General features: G+C 48.1%; 7 protein-coding genes across 7 annotated transcripts; 4 read left to right on the top strand and 3 right to left on the bottom strand.

Moving 5' to 3' along the window:
• Nucleotides 1-246: 246 nt before the first annotated feature.
• BT62DRAFT_593989 (uncharacterized protein) lies at nucleotides 247-2,590 on the top strand. The gene is made up of 16 exons (XM_043181539.1): nucleotides 247-616; nucleotides 673-738; nucleotides 792-821; nucleotides 871-977; nucleotides 1,029-1,068; nucleotides 1,118-1,190; nucleotides 1,243-1,276; nucleotides 1,327-1,346; nucleotides 1,398-1,402; nucleotides 1,455-1,589; nucleotides 1,644-1,664; nucleotides 1,719-1,759; nucleotides 1,806-1,855; nucleotides 1,916-1,923; nucleotides 1,977-2,038; nucleotides 2,086-2,590. The coding sequence occupies exons 1-16, from the start codon at nucleotides 534-536 to the stop codon at nucleotides 2,385-2,387; spliced, it is 1,077 nt and encodes a 358-aa protein (XP_043043090.1). The 5' UTR covers nucleotides 247-533; the 3' UTR covers nucleotides 2,388-2,590.
• Nucleotides 2,591-2,604: 14 nt separating this feature from the next.
• Nucleotides 2,605-5,495, top strand: BT62DRAFT_1073030 (uncharacterized protein). The gene is made up of 12 exons (XM_043178912.1): nucleotides 2,605-3,155; nucleotides 3,205-3,267; nucleotides 3,315-3,417; nucleotides 3,470-3,544; nucleotides 3,594-3,640; nucleotides 3,691-3,844; nucleotides 3,896-3,953; nucleotides 4,007-4,022; nucleotides 4,071-4,255; nucleotides 4,309-4,315; nucleotides 4,366-4,457; nucleotides 4,512-5,495. Exons 1-12 carry the CDS (start codon nucleotides 3,075-3,077, stop codon nucleotides 5,083-5,085), a joined length of 1,455 nt encoding a protein of 484 aa, XP_043043091.1. The 5' UTR covers nucleotides 2,605-3,074; the 3' UTR covers nucleotides 5,086-5,495.
• BT62DRAFT_962968 (uncharacterized protein) lies at nucleotides 4,821-6,371 on the bottom strand. Its single transcript, XM_043188663.1, has 4 exons — nucleotides 5,884-6,371; nucleotides 5,772-5,819; nucleotides 5,380-5,719; nucleotides 4,821-5,327 (listed from the first exon to the last, which is right to left on the bottom strand). Exons 1-4 carry the CDS (start codon nucleotides 6,288-6,290, stop codon nucleotides 5,133-5,135), a joined length of 990 nt encoding a protein of 329 aa, XP_043043092.1. The 5' UTR covers nucleotides 6,291-6,371; the 3' UTR covers nucleotides 4,821-5,132.
• An 89-nt stretch (nucleotides 6,372-6,460) lies between these two features.
• On the bottom strand, nucleotides 6,461-9,297 carry BT62DRAFT_962970 (uncharacterized protein). The gene is made up of 9 exons (XM_043188664.1): nucleotides 8,965-9,297; nucleotides 8,880-8,908; nucleotides 8,761-8,825; nucleotides 8,031-8,707; nucleotides 7,782-7,975; nucleotides 7,598-7,732; nucleotides 7,426-7,541; nucleotides 6,877-7,376; nucleotides 6,461-6,826 (listed from the first exon to the last, which is right to left on the bottom strand). The coding sequence occupies exons 1-9, from the start codon at nucleotides 9,161-9,163 to the stop codon at nucleotides 6,546-6,548; spliced, it is 2,196 nt and encodes a 731-aa protein (XP_043043093.1). The 5' UTR covers nucleotides 9,164-9,297; the 3' UTR covers nucleotides 6,461-6,545.
• A 167-nt stretch (nucleotides 9,298-9,464) lies between these two features.
• BT62DRAFT_978842 (HAD-superfamily hydrolase) lies at nucleotides 9,465-11,417 on the bottom strand (the record flags this gene model as incomplete). Its single annotated transcript, XM_043189381.1, has 13 exons — nucleotides 9,465-9,622; nucleotides 9,675-9,689; nucleotides 9,832-9,937; nucleotides 10,011-10,177; nucleotides 10,242-10,314; nucleotides 10,380-10,428; nucleotides 10,486-10,539; nucleotides 10,591-10,712; nucleotides 10,770-10,838; nucleotides 10,893-10,911; nucleotides 10,965-11,050; nucleotides 11,102-11,118; nucleotides 11,366-11,417. 13 exons carry the CDS (start codon nucleotides 11,415-11,417, stop codon nucleotides 9,465-9,467), a joined length of 987 nt encoding a protein of 328 aa, XP_043043094.1.
• Nucleotides 11,382-13,263, top strand: BT62DRAFT_985168 (uncharacterized protein). Its single transcript, XM_043189918.1, has 5 exons — nucleotides 11,382-11,813; nucleotides 11,863-11,906; nucleotides 11,956-12,019; nucleotides 12,071-12,202; nucleotides 12,265-13,263. Exons 1-5 carry the CDS (start codon nucleotides 11,672-11,674, stop codon nucleotides 13,230-13,232), a joined length of 1,350 nt encoding a protein of 449 aa, XP_043043095.1. The 5' UTR covers nucleotides 11,382-11,671; the 3' UTR covers nucleotides 13,233-13,263.
• Nucleotides 13,264-13,464: 201 nt separating this feature from the next.
• BT62DRAFT_1048744 (6-phosphogluconate dehydrogenase C-terminal domain-like protein) lies at nucleotides 13,465-14,510 on the top strand (the record flags this gene model as incomplete). The annotated part of the gene is made up of 3 exons (XM_043178508.1): nucleotides 13,465-14,001; nucleotides 14,093-14,138; nucleotides 14,189-14,510. The coding sequence occupies 3 exons, from the start codon at nucleotides 13,465-13,467 to the stop codon at nucleotides 14,473-14,475; spliced, it is 870 nt and encodes a 289-aa protein (XP_043043096.1). The 3' UTR covers nucleotides 14,476-14,510.
• Between the last annotated feature and the right edge of the window lie 13 nt (nucleotides 14,511-14,523).

The raw sequence follows: 14,523 nt of genomic DNA on the forward strand, positions 1-14,523 counted from the left end.
TTGTGCATTCGATTCGTTTGTTGAATGACGACTTGGCGTTGCTATACTTAAGCATTTCGGAACCATATTTCGGATGTAACGCCCTGCCCTGGACAACGTATTACAAGATATTCAGGGGTGGAGCAAATATACTGGATGCTGTTATGCGCCCAATTCATATAACTCGAAAAGATCAGTCAACGGCCTATGAAACAAGAGAGCTATCGCCAATTCTACAGACGTTATAGCGGGACTCCCTCACAGCCATAGATTTTATTTGAATATCCTTGGTAAAGGCCATGATGAACAGAGAGAATGCTACCTATGTATAGGGACAGACGGTGAAGATCGAAGAAGACACGCTATTTTCCATCCGAGCCATCAGGGAAGGCTAATATTACGGCCTTTGGTCCGAAGCGCACGGTTTCCTTTTGGGTCATGGCTGTCATCTCCCAAGTCCACATCATCTGTCAAACAATTTGCCGCCGATTCAAATGTTGGGCTAGTACTTGAGCCTAGGTGGATACTATCCACCGCCGTTCTTTCTGGACACCATGTCTGTCCCTCTTCGCATCGGCGCCGGCCTCGAGACTGCAGCCTATCTGCGAGTAGCTTCACTTGCAATTGCGTTTTACGAGTAAGTGCGATGATCCCTTCCCAGAGCGAGCCGCCTCTCACTGCTGCCCTTGATAGCTTCATACAGACTCTTCCCTCCGCGTACCGCTTCTACAAAGAACAATGGGAAGCCCCCCGACTCTTGTTAGTGCATTCCGAGCCAAGTTGGACGTGTTCACCGTCTGATCTGCAGGCAGGGTGTCCTCGCTGCTGTTTTTCCTCATCCAGCAGGTTTTGTGCTAATGTATCAGCCCGTGTATTGATTCTTGCATTTAGATTTACTAGTATCACCGTGATCATCGTTTCGTCTGTTGGGTTTTTCTATACCCGATTCACAGACGCGTCGTGCGCCCGTTTTTACGCCCTGCCTTCGATTTTCAAAGGTGGGCTTCTAAGTGTGCGGTACCGAATACTATTACTAATTCACGTTGCAGTCCTGCAGGCCATGGTCTCTCAAGCAATTCTGGGAATCCGGTAAGTTGATCCCCAGGCTCCCAGAGGCGATAACTCAATTGCTCCCGAGTGCTTACAATCTTTCGCGACGATCGAGAAAGATCCTGTCTGTTCTTCTTCTTTTTTATTCAAGTGCTTGCGGCGTGCGTTCCTTCTTCTACAGTGCGGGTCAGTTCAGGTTGACCTTCCCCTCAGCTTCAATGGATATCGACTGTCGCTAAACGAACACGTCAGTATTCATTTTCTGTCTTATACATGTATGTAACGGTTCTTATTCAGCTTACCGCGACCCGCTATACGTACGCCTAAATTTTACTCTCCCTGGCCCTTTCGTCTGAATGTCCTTTCAGGGGAAGTGGGTGCCTAGCCAAATGATGGTGATTCCCTTTCCTAACTGCGAAATCAAGTTGTCAAGCACTAGTTTCAGTGTGGCCTTTTGGGGCCTGGAATCACTACGCGGTAGCTATCACTTATGATGTTGCTACTACGGCAATATCCGTCATATACCTGCTCAAGTTCAAACTCAATTCAACAAGCTCCTTGTCAGCATTTTATTGCCGTGCATTCATTCCACCCTTTTTGACGACTCTTAAAAGCATGGCAAAGTTGCAGAAAATGTAATCATCTCTCTCTCTTGGGCTACGACTTTGCTAACTTGTGCGGAATTTTAGGATGTTATACGACGGATTGGGTTACTTCTCAGTTCTGACCGGTACACTATTATCCCCTCAGATAGGCAACTCACCAAATGCTTCCAGGGATTAACGTCGTGAATTTGGTACTCTATCATACGAAACAAGATATCCAGGTACGTGTATAATTACGTGGTATTCAGAGTGGCACGTGGAGCTGATTCCATAGTCCCTAGTTGGCGGCGTACATATTACCTTGGTGTTGGACATCGCAAGCCTTCACTAATCATCGTCTAGGACTTCTGTGGGCTATTCTGTGACGTGGATTATGTCCCAGCGCCTACTGATTCACCTACACAGTGAGTTCAATTAGAATAGCATGCACAAGTTGCCTGACTCATCCCAGACGTGTCGCGTCAGCGACGCATGGAGACTATCAACACGGAGATGACCATAACACGGGACATCGAAAATGCACGCGACGTTAGCCGTGCATTACGATCTCAGTTCCGCTCCAAGACCGGACTCAGTTTCGAGCTAACTGTACCGGACTTTGATATGCTCACTCTGGATGAGTACCCAGAAACGCCTGAGGTTCATGTTCGGATCGAAAGGACCGTCGCAATGGAACAAGGGACCGCGACTGGATTCACATTGGAAATTTATTCCCGTACAGGTGAGGCACCTCTGCAACGTAGCAGGAATTGAAGAGCGTTAAGAGAAAGATGATACTTTATAATCGTCATGGTTGAGGATTGGGTCATTGGACCGACTTTTTATGATTATTTAGGACACTTTCATATTACGTCCATATGGAGCTTTCTGTGAATGAAGCCTGTCAAAGTCGGACCGATGAACCGACGGGGCCGGTAATTCCGGCGACTAAAAAAGTTTTGCTACTCCGAACTTTGATCATGAAACCAAACTGCCACGCCGCTCATAATGTTTTTGATACGCAACATAAATTCGGTCCCGGTGCTCATCTTCTCCGCCTTGAACCCATGCACCACGTTTTTCTCATTTTTAGTCACACTTAATTCTTTTAGTTCACAAACTGAGGTACTACTTAGGCTAGTAAGTCTTTCCAACACATAAAGGCTAGTATGTGGCGCGTAGAGAATGCATTGCCCCTCATATGGGGATACCATGGCTTTGTCGCCAAGTCATCACAATTCAGAACTGGAGAACTGGTCACTTAGCCCGGGACAGGATCCCTGTTGTCAATGATGTTGATCACGATTCATTGCCGTGCAGGAGGCGACGGCGACGTGGTCATCATGGTCAGAACGGACTCAATTTCTGCTTTAACGTCGACCGTGAAGTCTCTTTATTGCTGGAGCTGGTCTCCCTTTCTTTCTCGATTTTTTTGCCCCTTGAAGGCACATTATTCCTGTAATGACACAACGCACAGTTCTTGATGGCCCTAATGTTGTACTGGAAATGCCGTACACGTCGAAGGAGATTCACGGAATATCTGTAAGATTCTGTCCTTTTCATAATTAACATGACCTAACAATTCCTCAAGACCCTTATCGTTGTCTCCTGCATTTCGCTCGTTGCGGTAGTCGGGCTGTTGGCTGTTATCGCGGTGCGGTTTACTCCGTTATACATTATATGGTGCTGATGTCCTCCTAGATTTCGGCATTTAATATCAGGTCATCTCTGGACGAACATTTGTTTGTTAGGACACATATAGTGGCGTATTTCGTCTGCTTGCTAGTATCTGATCTGATTCAGGGTTTGTGATTCGCCACCCCTTTCTATAGTCTTTTCTGATAGTGATGTGCCAGCTATTGCTTCCATACTGAATGCTGCCTGGGTACAGTCGTCTGGTGTTCAAGCTGGACCCCTTTGTACTATTCAAGGTACTTGCCATTACATATTTCTGACATTGATCATACAGCAATGTTTCAGGAGCGCTGAAGCAAATAGCCGATGTCTCCATAGCATTCTGGACGCTAGTAAATGAGCCATCTTCACGTGAGTGTCCATTGCTCACATGTGTGTCTAGACTATCGCCGTCCAAACGTTTTTTCTTCTTGTTTTTGATCTGCACTTGAGGCAATTCATCTTGTGGATGACCCTTGTTGCAGGCTGGTCCGGTATTTTTACGATAGTGCTCGCTGGTCCCGCCACCTTGAACGTTCACGAGAGAGGACCGTATTGTTTGTCCATTTCCTTGCAGAAAGATGATGCCTCTTATATCTTATTTTCAGACGGAATAGCAGGCTATTGGTGTTGGATTACAGATGCGTATCCTTCCGAACGAATCACGTACGTCGAGAGGTTACCTTTCATTCGCAATGATACTCACATGGGGATTTTAGACTGGATTATATATTCGTAGGTTCTGCCACGTGTTCCGAGCGCTTAGCTTCACAGGTTTCCTAGATGTTCATAGCTGCCTTGGGGAGTCTCTTATTATACACGATCATCTTTCTTCGGCTACGCGGACACATTGAAATGGACGGACGGACACCAAAACGATTTCGCCTTCATCCTGTCAAGAGGGCGGGGGACTGGAGAACGACAGATTCCGATAATGAAGCTACTAAGATAGCCAAACGAATGGTTTTGTGAGTGTTCGTACGTTATGTTGAACACTTCGTATACTGAGTTGAATTCTTAGATATCCGGTCAGTAACCGCGCATCACATAACGAACCGAACACTCAGTATGTTTACAGATAACATACATAATCATGATTCTCCCCATAACGGTAACAAGGTTCATGAACCTCGCCGGGCAAGCCGTCTCGCTGGAAGCGATGATCTTTAGGTACGGTGCAACAGCGTAACTTGTGAAGGCTGGGCATTAATCCGCGGTTTATAGTGCTACTCTGTTTCTATTGTCGGGTGCCGTTAACGTTGTCCTTTTTGCATCGACCCCGCGCATTTTACCCGTTCGGTCTATGAGAGTGAAGAAATTCAAGATCTCACTGCCCCGAGTTCTCCAGCCGAACGCAAGAGGCGTTTCCGATCCAGATCCTTATTACGCTGAGTCAGAAAGCGCATACCATAGGACACCCCCTGTGTCCCCGGGTCCTTCTCACGTTCTGCCATCTGTTTTGCCGCTGCAGATCCGTCAAAGGGAGGCACCGACATCGCCATGTGAAGCTCACCAGATGCCAATTCCAGAGCCAGTGCCCGTGAAACAGGACGTGTCGTCTTCGCTACCACGGTCCTATCCCTCTGCTTTACGCTTTCCGCAACGGAATGGCATTGAAAGCATGTACAGTTACTACGATGAAGACGATGTCCTCAATAATTACGACGAAGTGAGTCTAAACTCAAGCGACGCTCCGGCGGTAGAACCCTTGGAACCCAGCTCGGAGAGCGAATATTCAGCAGAGTCGATGATTCTCAAACCCTATATGTACCCTTCGTCCATTACTACAGCATGTTAATGTTCTTCCCACTTCATGTCAATGCTCTAATATGCATGCGGACAAGATCAATCCCATGGAAGCTTTCCATGGAAGACAGTTGTGCTCTGGGAAGGGCAGTACTCAAATAACTCCCTCAGTTCCGGAGAAGAGGTTAAGTATGAGTGGAAGCGAGAGAAGGGATTCCGCGATTTCCTTTTCTCCAGCAATTCCGAGTGGCATCCATAAAGGTCTTTTGAGTAGGGAAGATACCCGTTCTGTTGCTGCCCAGAGCGTCAAAGTGTTGCGGAAGTATGATGGAACCAAGGTGCTCACTTCTCCTTGTCTAGCAAGTGCGCTGGCGTCCTCAGCCTTTGGGTCTATACCGATGTAGTGAAATTTCTCCTTTGGCCAACGGACTGCAATACGATGGAGATCCGTGAAACAAGCACGCTTCATTTCATATCCGACGACTGTGATTTGGTCGGGATAATGGCCAGAGTATTCGTGAAAACGTGCAATCGAGAAAAGAAGATTCTGAAATGAGTCGAGAGCATAATTCTCCGTCGTAGCCCGAGGGTAAGGATGCGATGATCCTCCAAACACGTTGGAGTTCAAAGCCAGCCGTAAGTAAGATTCTGCTTCGGTAGTTGTTGAGCTAGTTCGCGTTTGCCCACTGGAGTATAAAGTGAATTAGGGATCTGTGAATCTTGTTGGAATGCTCTCACCCACTAAAAACAACAAGCGCATGATCGTCTTTCAAAGTAATCTCCGCCCTGAGTGCAGTAGGTTAATCGTTGGCTTGCGTGACCGGAACTCAAAAGAGGAATGACGGCTCACCCGCGTGCGATATGCCGGTAAAAGGTTTCGATTCGATTTCCTTCTCGCTGATACGGTTCCAAAACCCAATCATCCATGTCTAGTCGCGAGGTGGAATCCGCGCCCTTCCATATAGCATGTCCTGGCACGATGACCAAATGGTTCAGATTCGCAAGTGCCCTGTGCCGTACGATAGTGGAGATGATACTGTGAGGAAAGAAGGAATCTGGCGAGGATGAGGCTGAGAAGTACAAGGAGATGTTTACAAGGAACGAAATGGCGGAGAACGTTGCCAGCAGAAGCACAGCTAGATTCGTGACGCGAGCGCGAGTGAGAAGGCTGTCGAATATCCGTCGACGGGGTTTGTTCAGAGATCCCCCGTTTCTACGAAAAGGGCGCCGAGAAAAAGAAACTGGGGTGGGCAACATACAAGAAATCGTGAAGTACTGAATGCTTCAGTATCAGCAAAACAACAAAAGTAGGTGTAAGAAAGGAAGGCTCGACCGTACCGAGTGACCGAGCGAGTGACCGTACCCTAACGTGGTGGGTGGAGAGAAATAACTGCCAAATATGGAAGAGTGGCTCCTCGGGATGTGATGTGGATGTGCAAATAATATTTCATTGCTAACCCACTTCAGTCCGCCTTAAATAGACCTCAACAAAATTAACAATATGCCCCACTATCACTGGTTGTTGAAAAACGCCAACAGTCCTTCTGAATCCTCAGGATACGTTTCTCGTTCAAACTGCCACGCCTGCAGCCGCACTTTGATAAGCTCATCCCAAAACATCGTTGCGTCCTGGTTGTTTTGGCTAAGAAACTTCCTAATGTGTTTAAACCACTGCTTCGCCAACCTGAACCTAGGTTCTACTTTCAGGTGTTCGGGACAGGATGGCTCAAAAGGTGGCAAGCCTTCCTGGTAGGCGAATAAAGATATTTGGCCGAACCAGTAGAACGGTAGAGCTAGCAAAATCCATCAGTCAAGTGCAAAAAGTAAAAGCGATCAGAAATACCGTTATCAACGAACGCAGGGTCACTATTAGGATCACTCCCGGGTTTAGGAACATCCGGTGAAGCGAGCCAGCTTCGAAGCCAATTGTGCAACGCATACTGGATTGTGTATATCTCTCTGGTGACTGAGGCTTGATCACTCGTATTGCCTTGCGTGGGCATCCGGCTTTCAATACATACATCGAAAAGGTTACGGAGGATGGCATGGGCAAGAACAAAATGGCCGAAAGGGGTGATAACCATAGGCTGCGAAAGCAGTTGTGGCTCTCCTTGTAACATTGAATCCAAACACTGCCGCATATTGGGTCCAGCTAATCGCATTTGAACAGAACCATACGGTGAGGCCGTTTGAAGAATCGCAAACCACTCTTCAGCAGACTTGGCCGTCCAAAGCGCATCTTCTCCTGGAAGGTTAATCAGGTATTCTCCGATGCGATAAGATGGCGCAGTGGCAAAATAAATCGCATGGCAACAATCAAGGAGATACGACTGCGATAAAAGCCTGTTATTGATATTAGTTAATGAAAAGCACTTGCGAAGATCCTGCACACCGTTTCGTCATTTCATACATAGCCCAATCGCGCCAAAGAGCATCGACGTTTGAAGGATCTATGCTCCCAGGTTCCCATGCTGCGTTTCGAGGGATGAGGCCGGCACGACGTATCATCTATAGATGTTTCAAGGTCAGACGATGGCAGTATACTCCAAGTCGACCTTTGTTACCTGGACGAGCATACCGTGAAATATTGTGGATGAGGAACGTTGATCAGATTTTTGATGGAACAGCCCAATTGTTTGGAGAAGTAATACAGCGAGAATTAACTCTAGCGTCTCGGAAGAATCCTTTGGACCAGCCGCCTGTGTGTTGTTCGTTTATAGCTAGAATGTGATAGCTACTGTAACTCACAAAAGCTTGCACCAGCGAATCTCTTGCTGTAGCCAAGACTTGTTCGATAAATGTTACAGCTTTCCTCGTTTTGACATAAAGTGCACCACAAGCTTGCATAGCATTAACGAGCAAAGCAGGCTTATTGTCAATGGTGAACGTCGGTGCATGTACAATTGGCATTTGCATCAAGAAAGCGGAATTAAAAAAATAAACTGGGTAAGCAACTACAGTTAGAGTCGGTTGTGATGTTTTGTGTCGGATACGCACGATAGTGTTGTATTTCGGGTGATAGTGTATCGATATTGCTGCTCGAAGAGCCAGCAGGAAAAGATCGTACATTACTTATGGCTGGCTGTACAGAAGTGCCGATAGACGTCTCAGAAGGGAATAAGCCAATGCTCTTGAAGAAGGGGGTCGGGCCTATGTAACCGGTCGTAAATAGAGACTGATCCGGCGTGTTTCCCGTATCGGAGCTTCTGGGACTGTCCTCAGTGAGTGGGAAAGAATTGGGAGACGTGGGGCGCGGCATGAAGATATCCGTAAAGAGCGGCTCGAAAAAGTCGTTACTGTACAGAGACGCGAACCCGCCACGGCCCATCTCGTCAGCATGCGGGGTAGCCAAAAGTCCAGGCCCTGGAGTATGCAAATCATGGCCCTGGGTTGACGCAAATCGCTGAAGAGCATCTGATGCAGTATTGCCGGAGGAAGAGCCTTCTATGGGCCCGACCGACCGATCCAACGACGATACGTCTACAGTTGTTGTAAGGGCGGGAGGTGTTGGTGGCGGAGAGGAAGCAGATGCCTCCGTCGTTTTGGCTGGCGGTATAGATAGAAAAACACACTCCTTCCCTCGAGAGACGCACTTGGTGCATGGTTGCTGGCGGTCACATTTTATTTTCGACTCTGTGCAGGCCACACAAGACTTTCTGCGTAAAGAATCCTGTCTACAAGAACAAACGAGTTCAGTGCATTGGATGAAGACAGACCAAGAGCGCACTCGGTGTTACATCGCTTCTTATGCCGCGCCAGTAGATCGCTGCGAGTGAATTGAGAGCTGCACGACTTTCTATCACTGTCGGACAAACGAGCAAAGTAAAGGATGCTACTGAAACGTACGTTGCAGTGATGCAGCCGCTCCCCGGTGTCTGGAGAAGCGTGTCAGCGAACGTGTTCAGGGCATGGATGACTGAGGCTTACTCACGAGTGCGGAGGTGTCGATTTAGATGAGTAGTCCGGGTGAACTTGGCTGGGCAATGGGGACAAAGCTTCGTCTGTGGTAGGATAGGCACATTGCCTTTGTGAGACCGCATTTTGGAGAGGGATCCATCTTTTTTCCTGAATTCCGCCGCCGGTTGGCTTGCTAAGAGAGGTGGCTCATCCTGAGCCCTTTCGACTGGCATTTGCTGAAGCGAACGAACAGAGAAAACGTGGTCGTCCAAGGTAGTGTCCTACAGGGCGTTATGGTGGTAAAAAAAAATACTCGAAATAGGAACGAAATGAAGGAGTAAGCACTGGTCTGAGGTTGCACCGTAAGGGGCGTGACCCAAAAAGGAGTTTCTACTTCCAGCACAATATACAAAATTCGAAGAATACGGACCGACTTTTTATATAACAGCATCAGAATACATGAAAGGAACGTCAGCCACGGCAGATATACGCCGAGTAGAGCTTGAATGGAGTCTAGGTCTACAAAAGTATGATCTATCTCTCTAACTCCTTGGATATTGCCCACAGTACCGCTTCCTCGACGTCCTGAGCTTCATGCGAAGGCTTGTGAGCTGGAGGACCATGGACCGGATCATATACGCCAGTGCGGACCAACACAGAGGGCCATCCCGCACCATTGGCACCCGCGATGTCTGAACAACAAGCTTCAGCCGCGTCTGTAAACGTACAGCGATGTGTACTAACCAGACTCAGGATTATCTGTTCGCAGATGATTCATACGAAACCAATCAACGGATGGAGAATATGCGCCTTACCTCCAACCATGTATCTGTAACCATGTCATGAGCAAAGGGCATCGTGACAGGCGGATACACGTACGTTGTAGGTTTTGCGGAATGACCATATAACAACTGTATCTGATTCTCCAATACGCTTTTGGCAAACTGGTAAGTCGTCTCGGTTGGTTTACCATACTGGACATGAGGATACATCTTGCCAGTCAATGCCTTGTGGAGGGCAACCGGCATTAGACATGCGCCGTTCCGTTGAGACAATTTCCAAGTTACTCGCCTTGTAAACGGCCTGGAAAGCCTCCTTGAAGGCACCTTGTCCTAACCGCGGCCTAGGAAAGTCGCACCTCCATATCAAATCAGGATTGCAGAAGACCAATTCCACAAGTTTTGTCGGGCCGCCATAGGGGCCACCGATGATCCCATTTGACTGTATAACATCACAAATAATCTGGACTTTTCAAAATTGGTCAATAGAAATTCACAAGTTGGTCTTTACGTCTCCAAGTTGAATGCTTACTGTCGAGAGCCCAATTACGGGGGTCATGAAAGACAAATATGGCCGATACGGATGTTTTGGAAAAGTCCACAGGCTAAACACACACACGATGAATATGTTGGAACAGTCGAAGACGTCAGAACAACGATAAGTCCTCACTCTTGTACTCTCCCTCTCGGCCGGAGTAAGTTCATAGAAAGGCCATACCCTGGCGAAGAGTTAGGAGCAGTTGTTTACATAAAGGGATGTTCCACGATGAGCGTACGCAGGGTTCCAAGCTAGGACATCTAGCATTGTATGAGCCTTATTAAAACCATAACTGAAATTCGATGTTCAAATCAGTGAAGCGACAACATGATGGTTCACGAACAGTTTAGCAACCTGGCGTATTTCGTCGCGTCTTCCGCCTAAGACAAGAACGTGCTCATTAGCATACCGGGAAACCTGCTGTTGTAGGATCGTATGTGCCTGCACACACTGGTTGGGTGTGATCTAAAGGGAATTAAACGGATCGAATATGCACCAATGTGGTATGAGCGTGGTACAAACTTGGATACCTAGCTTGTCAGATAGGCCCTTGGCGCGAGCACTCTCAGAGACACCACCCCCATTAGTCAGCTGTGGTTTGTGTGAGGCAATCCAACTGAGCAGGCCATCATCTCAAGGGCTTACGAGAATGAATGGTATTTTCCTGAACGAGATACTCATTCGTTGATGGACTGAACGAAATCTCTGCACACTCACTTTTTGAACGGGTTGTTGCCTTGAAGCATTTGCAAAGCTCGGTGTGCTGGGGGTAGCGCATGCGGCCCACGTATTAGAACGCCATCCTTGAAACAAACCCGTTAAAAGGCTGACACAATACTGAGCTCAGATCCTACTATATCAAACGCAAAAGCTAAAGGTGGTGATTCATTGAGATGTCCGACGGAACTATCTGAGGGAAGACTCGGTAAGTCCTCCAGGAAAGTAGACCCGACAACGTAACACGACCTTGAAGATATCTGCGACCACAGGCGCAGAAGGACTTTCCAAGCATGGAGATGCATCCAAGTTGGGGAGCTGGAGTACACCGTAAGCCCGATAGTAGCATGAGGGACGGAGTAAATCAAGAGCAGTCGGCCCGATCTCCGTAAATCATACACTATTAGCAAAGGATATGTCAGGCCGGTCTCCCCATGTACGTCGTTTTGACATGGATATCGAGTCTTTCTCGCTGATACACACTCAACTTTATACGACAAAGTGGTATTGCGGAATCTGTATCGCCCTTTGGTGGCACCACGTTGCCAAGTATCAAGCAAAGTCAACGCCGATGATCAATGGCGTAGCTGAGATGCCACCTCCTAGGTTGTTGCTTTTGCTTTTGATATTTATAATGGTGGATCTGGCTGTTGCATCGCTTTTGTTTTCCCCGTATTTCTTCCTTTGCGCCTTCCAGTCAATTCGCCATGTCGAGTCTCGAGTCCCCCACCCTCAGCCATGTACCGACCTATCAATCGGAGTCGCCCCAGTCATCGCGGCCTTCTTCACATTTCGGTCAGCCTTCTCCTCGTATGCCACCGTCTCCTCGCCGCCCTGATAGACGAATAGGTAATCAGTTTTGCCTGTCTGTCCCGCCTCTCATTCATTCCAGTCGTAGGTGAAGGCTTAGACAGTTGGTTTATGAAGTTTGAAACAACCCTGGTAGGTGGAATTTGTGATTGGCACAACCATGCCTAAAACTACTTTGCAGGGGAACATGGCAGTGGCCTCTGAAGAGCCAAAATTCAAGGAAGAGTTGAGCACTATTGAGCACTGTACATTTTCTCCAGCTGTCATGTTCCACTATCCTAACTCAGATTGCGCAGGGTTCATGCTATTGTCAGAGAGCGAGCAGACTGCCACTGTATATACGCTACTTCAAAATGCCAATCCTGGTCAATTGCATTTCCTACTGGCCGTCCTTCAACAAATGGTTGACGCCAGTAATTCTACACTCCGTATGCCATTCTGATTGATGCCATCTGAAATCGTGAAACTGACGACATGATGCGGAACTCAGAAGCTGAAACTGCTGGGAACGCAAGCTGGCGGCAACCTTCCCGAAATCTGCGTCCCCCGAGCTTGAACTTGGCCTCCCCAGCCACATCGGGCACCACTTCGTTTAGTACTTCGGCAACGAACCAGGATCCAATCAATCGGAGTGCAGAGACGTATACGGATGAGCAAGGCATTAGTCAGCAAGTCGTCGTCAAACTATCTGATGAGAAGAGCTGGGCTAGCATGGTTAGCACCCCGAATGATATCATGTTCAAGAAGAGATCGGACACTACCCCGAATCCTGGCACGCCAGACATGTTCAACAGTGGTGCTTTCCCACCCGCCGGTTTCAATATGTCCATGCTCAGGAGCATGGGATTCTCGGACGACGCGCAAATGCTCGCCATTCAGTTGATGATGGGCAGTTTGATGCAACCAGCCGGAGTAGCAAATGAAAACACCCCACCGTCGCCTCAGCAGCAGCGGCACTTGTCCCAGCAACCTCGGTCACAGTCGCATGCAGGTGCATCGTCAAACTGGAGGGCCTCGAGCACCTCACGGTCCCCTGGGAGCGCGTTGAGAAGCTCAAAGACTGTCCCGAAGAGTGCCGGTTGGAAGAGTAGTGGTCTGAAAAGCGCAACATCTGTCGGCAGTGGAAATGGCATCACGCCGAAGGAGGACGACATCGACCCGCAGATCTTGGAAGATGTACCTGTGTGGTTGAAGAGCTTGCGCTTGCACAAGTATACGTCCTGTTTCGAGGGGATGAATTGGAGGGATATCATCGAGTTGGATGAGGCTACCCTTGAAAAGAAGGGTGTAGTTGCTTTGGGAGCACGGAAACGGTTGACAAAGACATTCGATGCGGTGAAGAAGAAGATGGGTATGGACAGTCCGGCCAGTCTAGGTCCGGCCAGTGCCAGTGCGATACTCGCGACATCTTTGCTGAGTGCAAGTTTACCAACTGTTCCTCACAGCGCCGCCCCATGAGGTGCATCTGTTGTATCCTGGCTATTTAAACAATCATTCTCAAGTATTTGTGTATTCATATCACTTGTTGTCGTTTACCCTGCGCTGTGTCTACAAACTGGCACATTATCACTGATAAATTCCACCCGCTGGTTAGTCTATTAATATCACTGATCCTACCAAGCCTATCGTTATCTGTCACATGTACTGATAATGAGATTGAAGGCATTCTTACTTGAAGCTATCATCAACTATGGCGACGACGATTGCAGTGATCGCCGCAGGCGCCATGGGCTCTGCAGTGTCAAGGAGACTGGTACAAGGGGGCTGTACCGTCCTGACGAATCTTGATGGACGCTCGGAATCTACGCGTCGAAGGGCACTCGAGGCTGGAATGAAGGAGGCGACATATCATTCAATAGCCCACGAAGCCAGTATCGTCCTCAGTATCCTGCCGCCAAGCGATGCACTTTCATTTGCCGAAAGTTTTGTCAAAGAGGCGAACACGGTGTCGTCCAAGGTTCTGTTTGCGGATTGCAATGCCGTGAACCCGGAAACGGTCCAACGTATTTCAGATATATTCTTGGGAACAACCATGTCCTTTGTTGACGCGGGGATCATCGGATCTCCTCCGAAGGATGATTATGATCCAGTATTCTTCGCCTCCAGTGATGATGCGGAGCAGCTACATAAATTTGCTCAACTCTCGAAATATGGACTGAAAATTCGGGTCTTGGAGGGGGACGGAGCGGGAGTGGGTGCTGCCAGCGCCTTAAAGATGTCCTATGCTGTAAGATGCACGTCTATCGAGATTCCTTATCCCTTGGGGATGTGGATATATCGATATATCAACACCCATGCTTATTTATTTCTGTCAACAGGGCATTACGAAAGGAATGATAGGCGTGCTTACCACGATGTTTCTTGGTTTGTTATTTTCAGCGCATCGTGTTGATGTCGACCTAACTCCCGACCAGGTGCCCATGCGTCGTCGCCTGCCACAGCTAAAGCTCTCCTCAAAATTCTGCACGAAACACGACCTGGCGTCTTGAAAGATGCGGCACGATCGATACCAGGCATGATGCCAAAGGCGTACCGGTGGGTCGGTGAGATGGAAGAAATTGCAGGGTTCCTCGGACAAGGGGAAGGAGATACTTACAAGGGAATAGCCAAGGTTTACGAGAGGGTGGAAACGTCGTTGAAGGGGAATAACGCAGATATTAAGGTACTGAAAGGTATGGTGGAGGAAGCGAAGAAACTGTAAGACCCTGTACTCGAAAGGAAATGGAGTGAGAAAATGAAAGAAAATAGT

Source organism: Guyanagaster necrorhizus (genome assembly GCF_019112545.1).
Source record: "Guyanagaster necrorhizus MCA 3950 unplaced genomic scaffold BT62scaffold_5, whole genome shotgun sequence".
NCBI lineage: Eukaryota > Fungi > Basidiomycota > Agaricomycetes > Agaricales > Physalacriaceae > Guyanagaster > Guyanagaster necrorhizus.

Coding starts and splice junctions, on each gene's coding strand:
- BT62DRAFT_985168 (XM_043189918.1), top strand. CDS start 11,672: ATGTCGAGTCTCGAGTCCCCCACCCTCAGCCATGTACCGACCTATCAA. Junction 11,814..11,862: donor CCGCCCTGATAGACGAATAG/GTAATCAGTTTT, acceptor TTCCAGTCGTAG/GTGAAGGCTTAGACAGTTGG. Junction 12,203..12,264: donor CGCCAGTAATTCTACACTCC/GTATGCCATTCT, acceptor TGCGGAACTCAG/AAGCTGAAACTGCTGGGAAC.
- BT62DRAFT_593989 (XM_043181539.1), top strand. CDS start 534: ATGTCTGTCCCTCTTCGCATCGGCGCCGGCCTCGAGACTGCAGCCTAT. Junction 739..791: donor TGGGAAGCCCCCCGACTCTT/GTTAGTGCATTC, acceptor ATCTGCAGGCAG/GGTGTCCTCGCTGCTGTTTT. Junction 1,069..1,117: donor CAAGCAATTCTGGGAATCCG/GTAAGTTGATCC, acceptor ATTGCTCCCGAG/TGCTTACAATCTTTCGCGAC.
- BT62DRAFT_962970 (XM_043188664.1), bottom strand. CDS start 9,163: ATGCCAGTCGAAAGGGCTCAGGATGAGCCACCTCTCTTAGCAAGCCAA. Junction 8,826..8,879: donor AGCGGCTGCATCACTGCAAC/GTACGTTTCAGT, acceptor AGTGATAGAAAG/TCGTGCAGCTCTCAATTCAC. Junction 7,542..7,597: donor TTCACGGTATGCTCGTCCAG/GTAACAAAGGTC, acceptor AAACATCTATAG/ATGATACGTCGTGCCGGCCT.
- BT62DRAFT_962968 (XM_043188663.1), bottom strand. CDS start 6,290: ATGTTGCCCACCCCAGTTTCTTTTTCTCGGCGCCCTTTTCGTAGAAAC. Junction 5,820..5,883: donor TACCGGCATATCGCACGCGG/GTGAGCCGTCAT, acceptor TACTGCACTCAG/GGCGGAGATTACTTTGAAAG. Junction 5,328..5,379: donor CACTTGCTAGACAAGGAGAA/GTGAGCACCTTG, acceptor CGCTCTGGGCAG/CAACAGAACGGGTATCTTCC.
- BT62DRAFT_1073030 (XM_043178912.1), top strand. CDS start 3,075: ATGACACAACGCACAGTTCTTGATGGCCCTAATGTTGTACTGGAAATG. Junction 3,641..3,690: donor CCATAGCATTCTGGACGCTA/GTAAATGAGCCA, acceptor ATGTGTGTCTAG/ACTATCGCCGTCCAAACGTT. Junction 3,845..3,895: donor TCACGAGAGAGGACCGTATT/GTTTGTCCATTT, acceptor TCTTATTTTCAG/ACGGAATAGCAGGCTATTGG.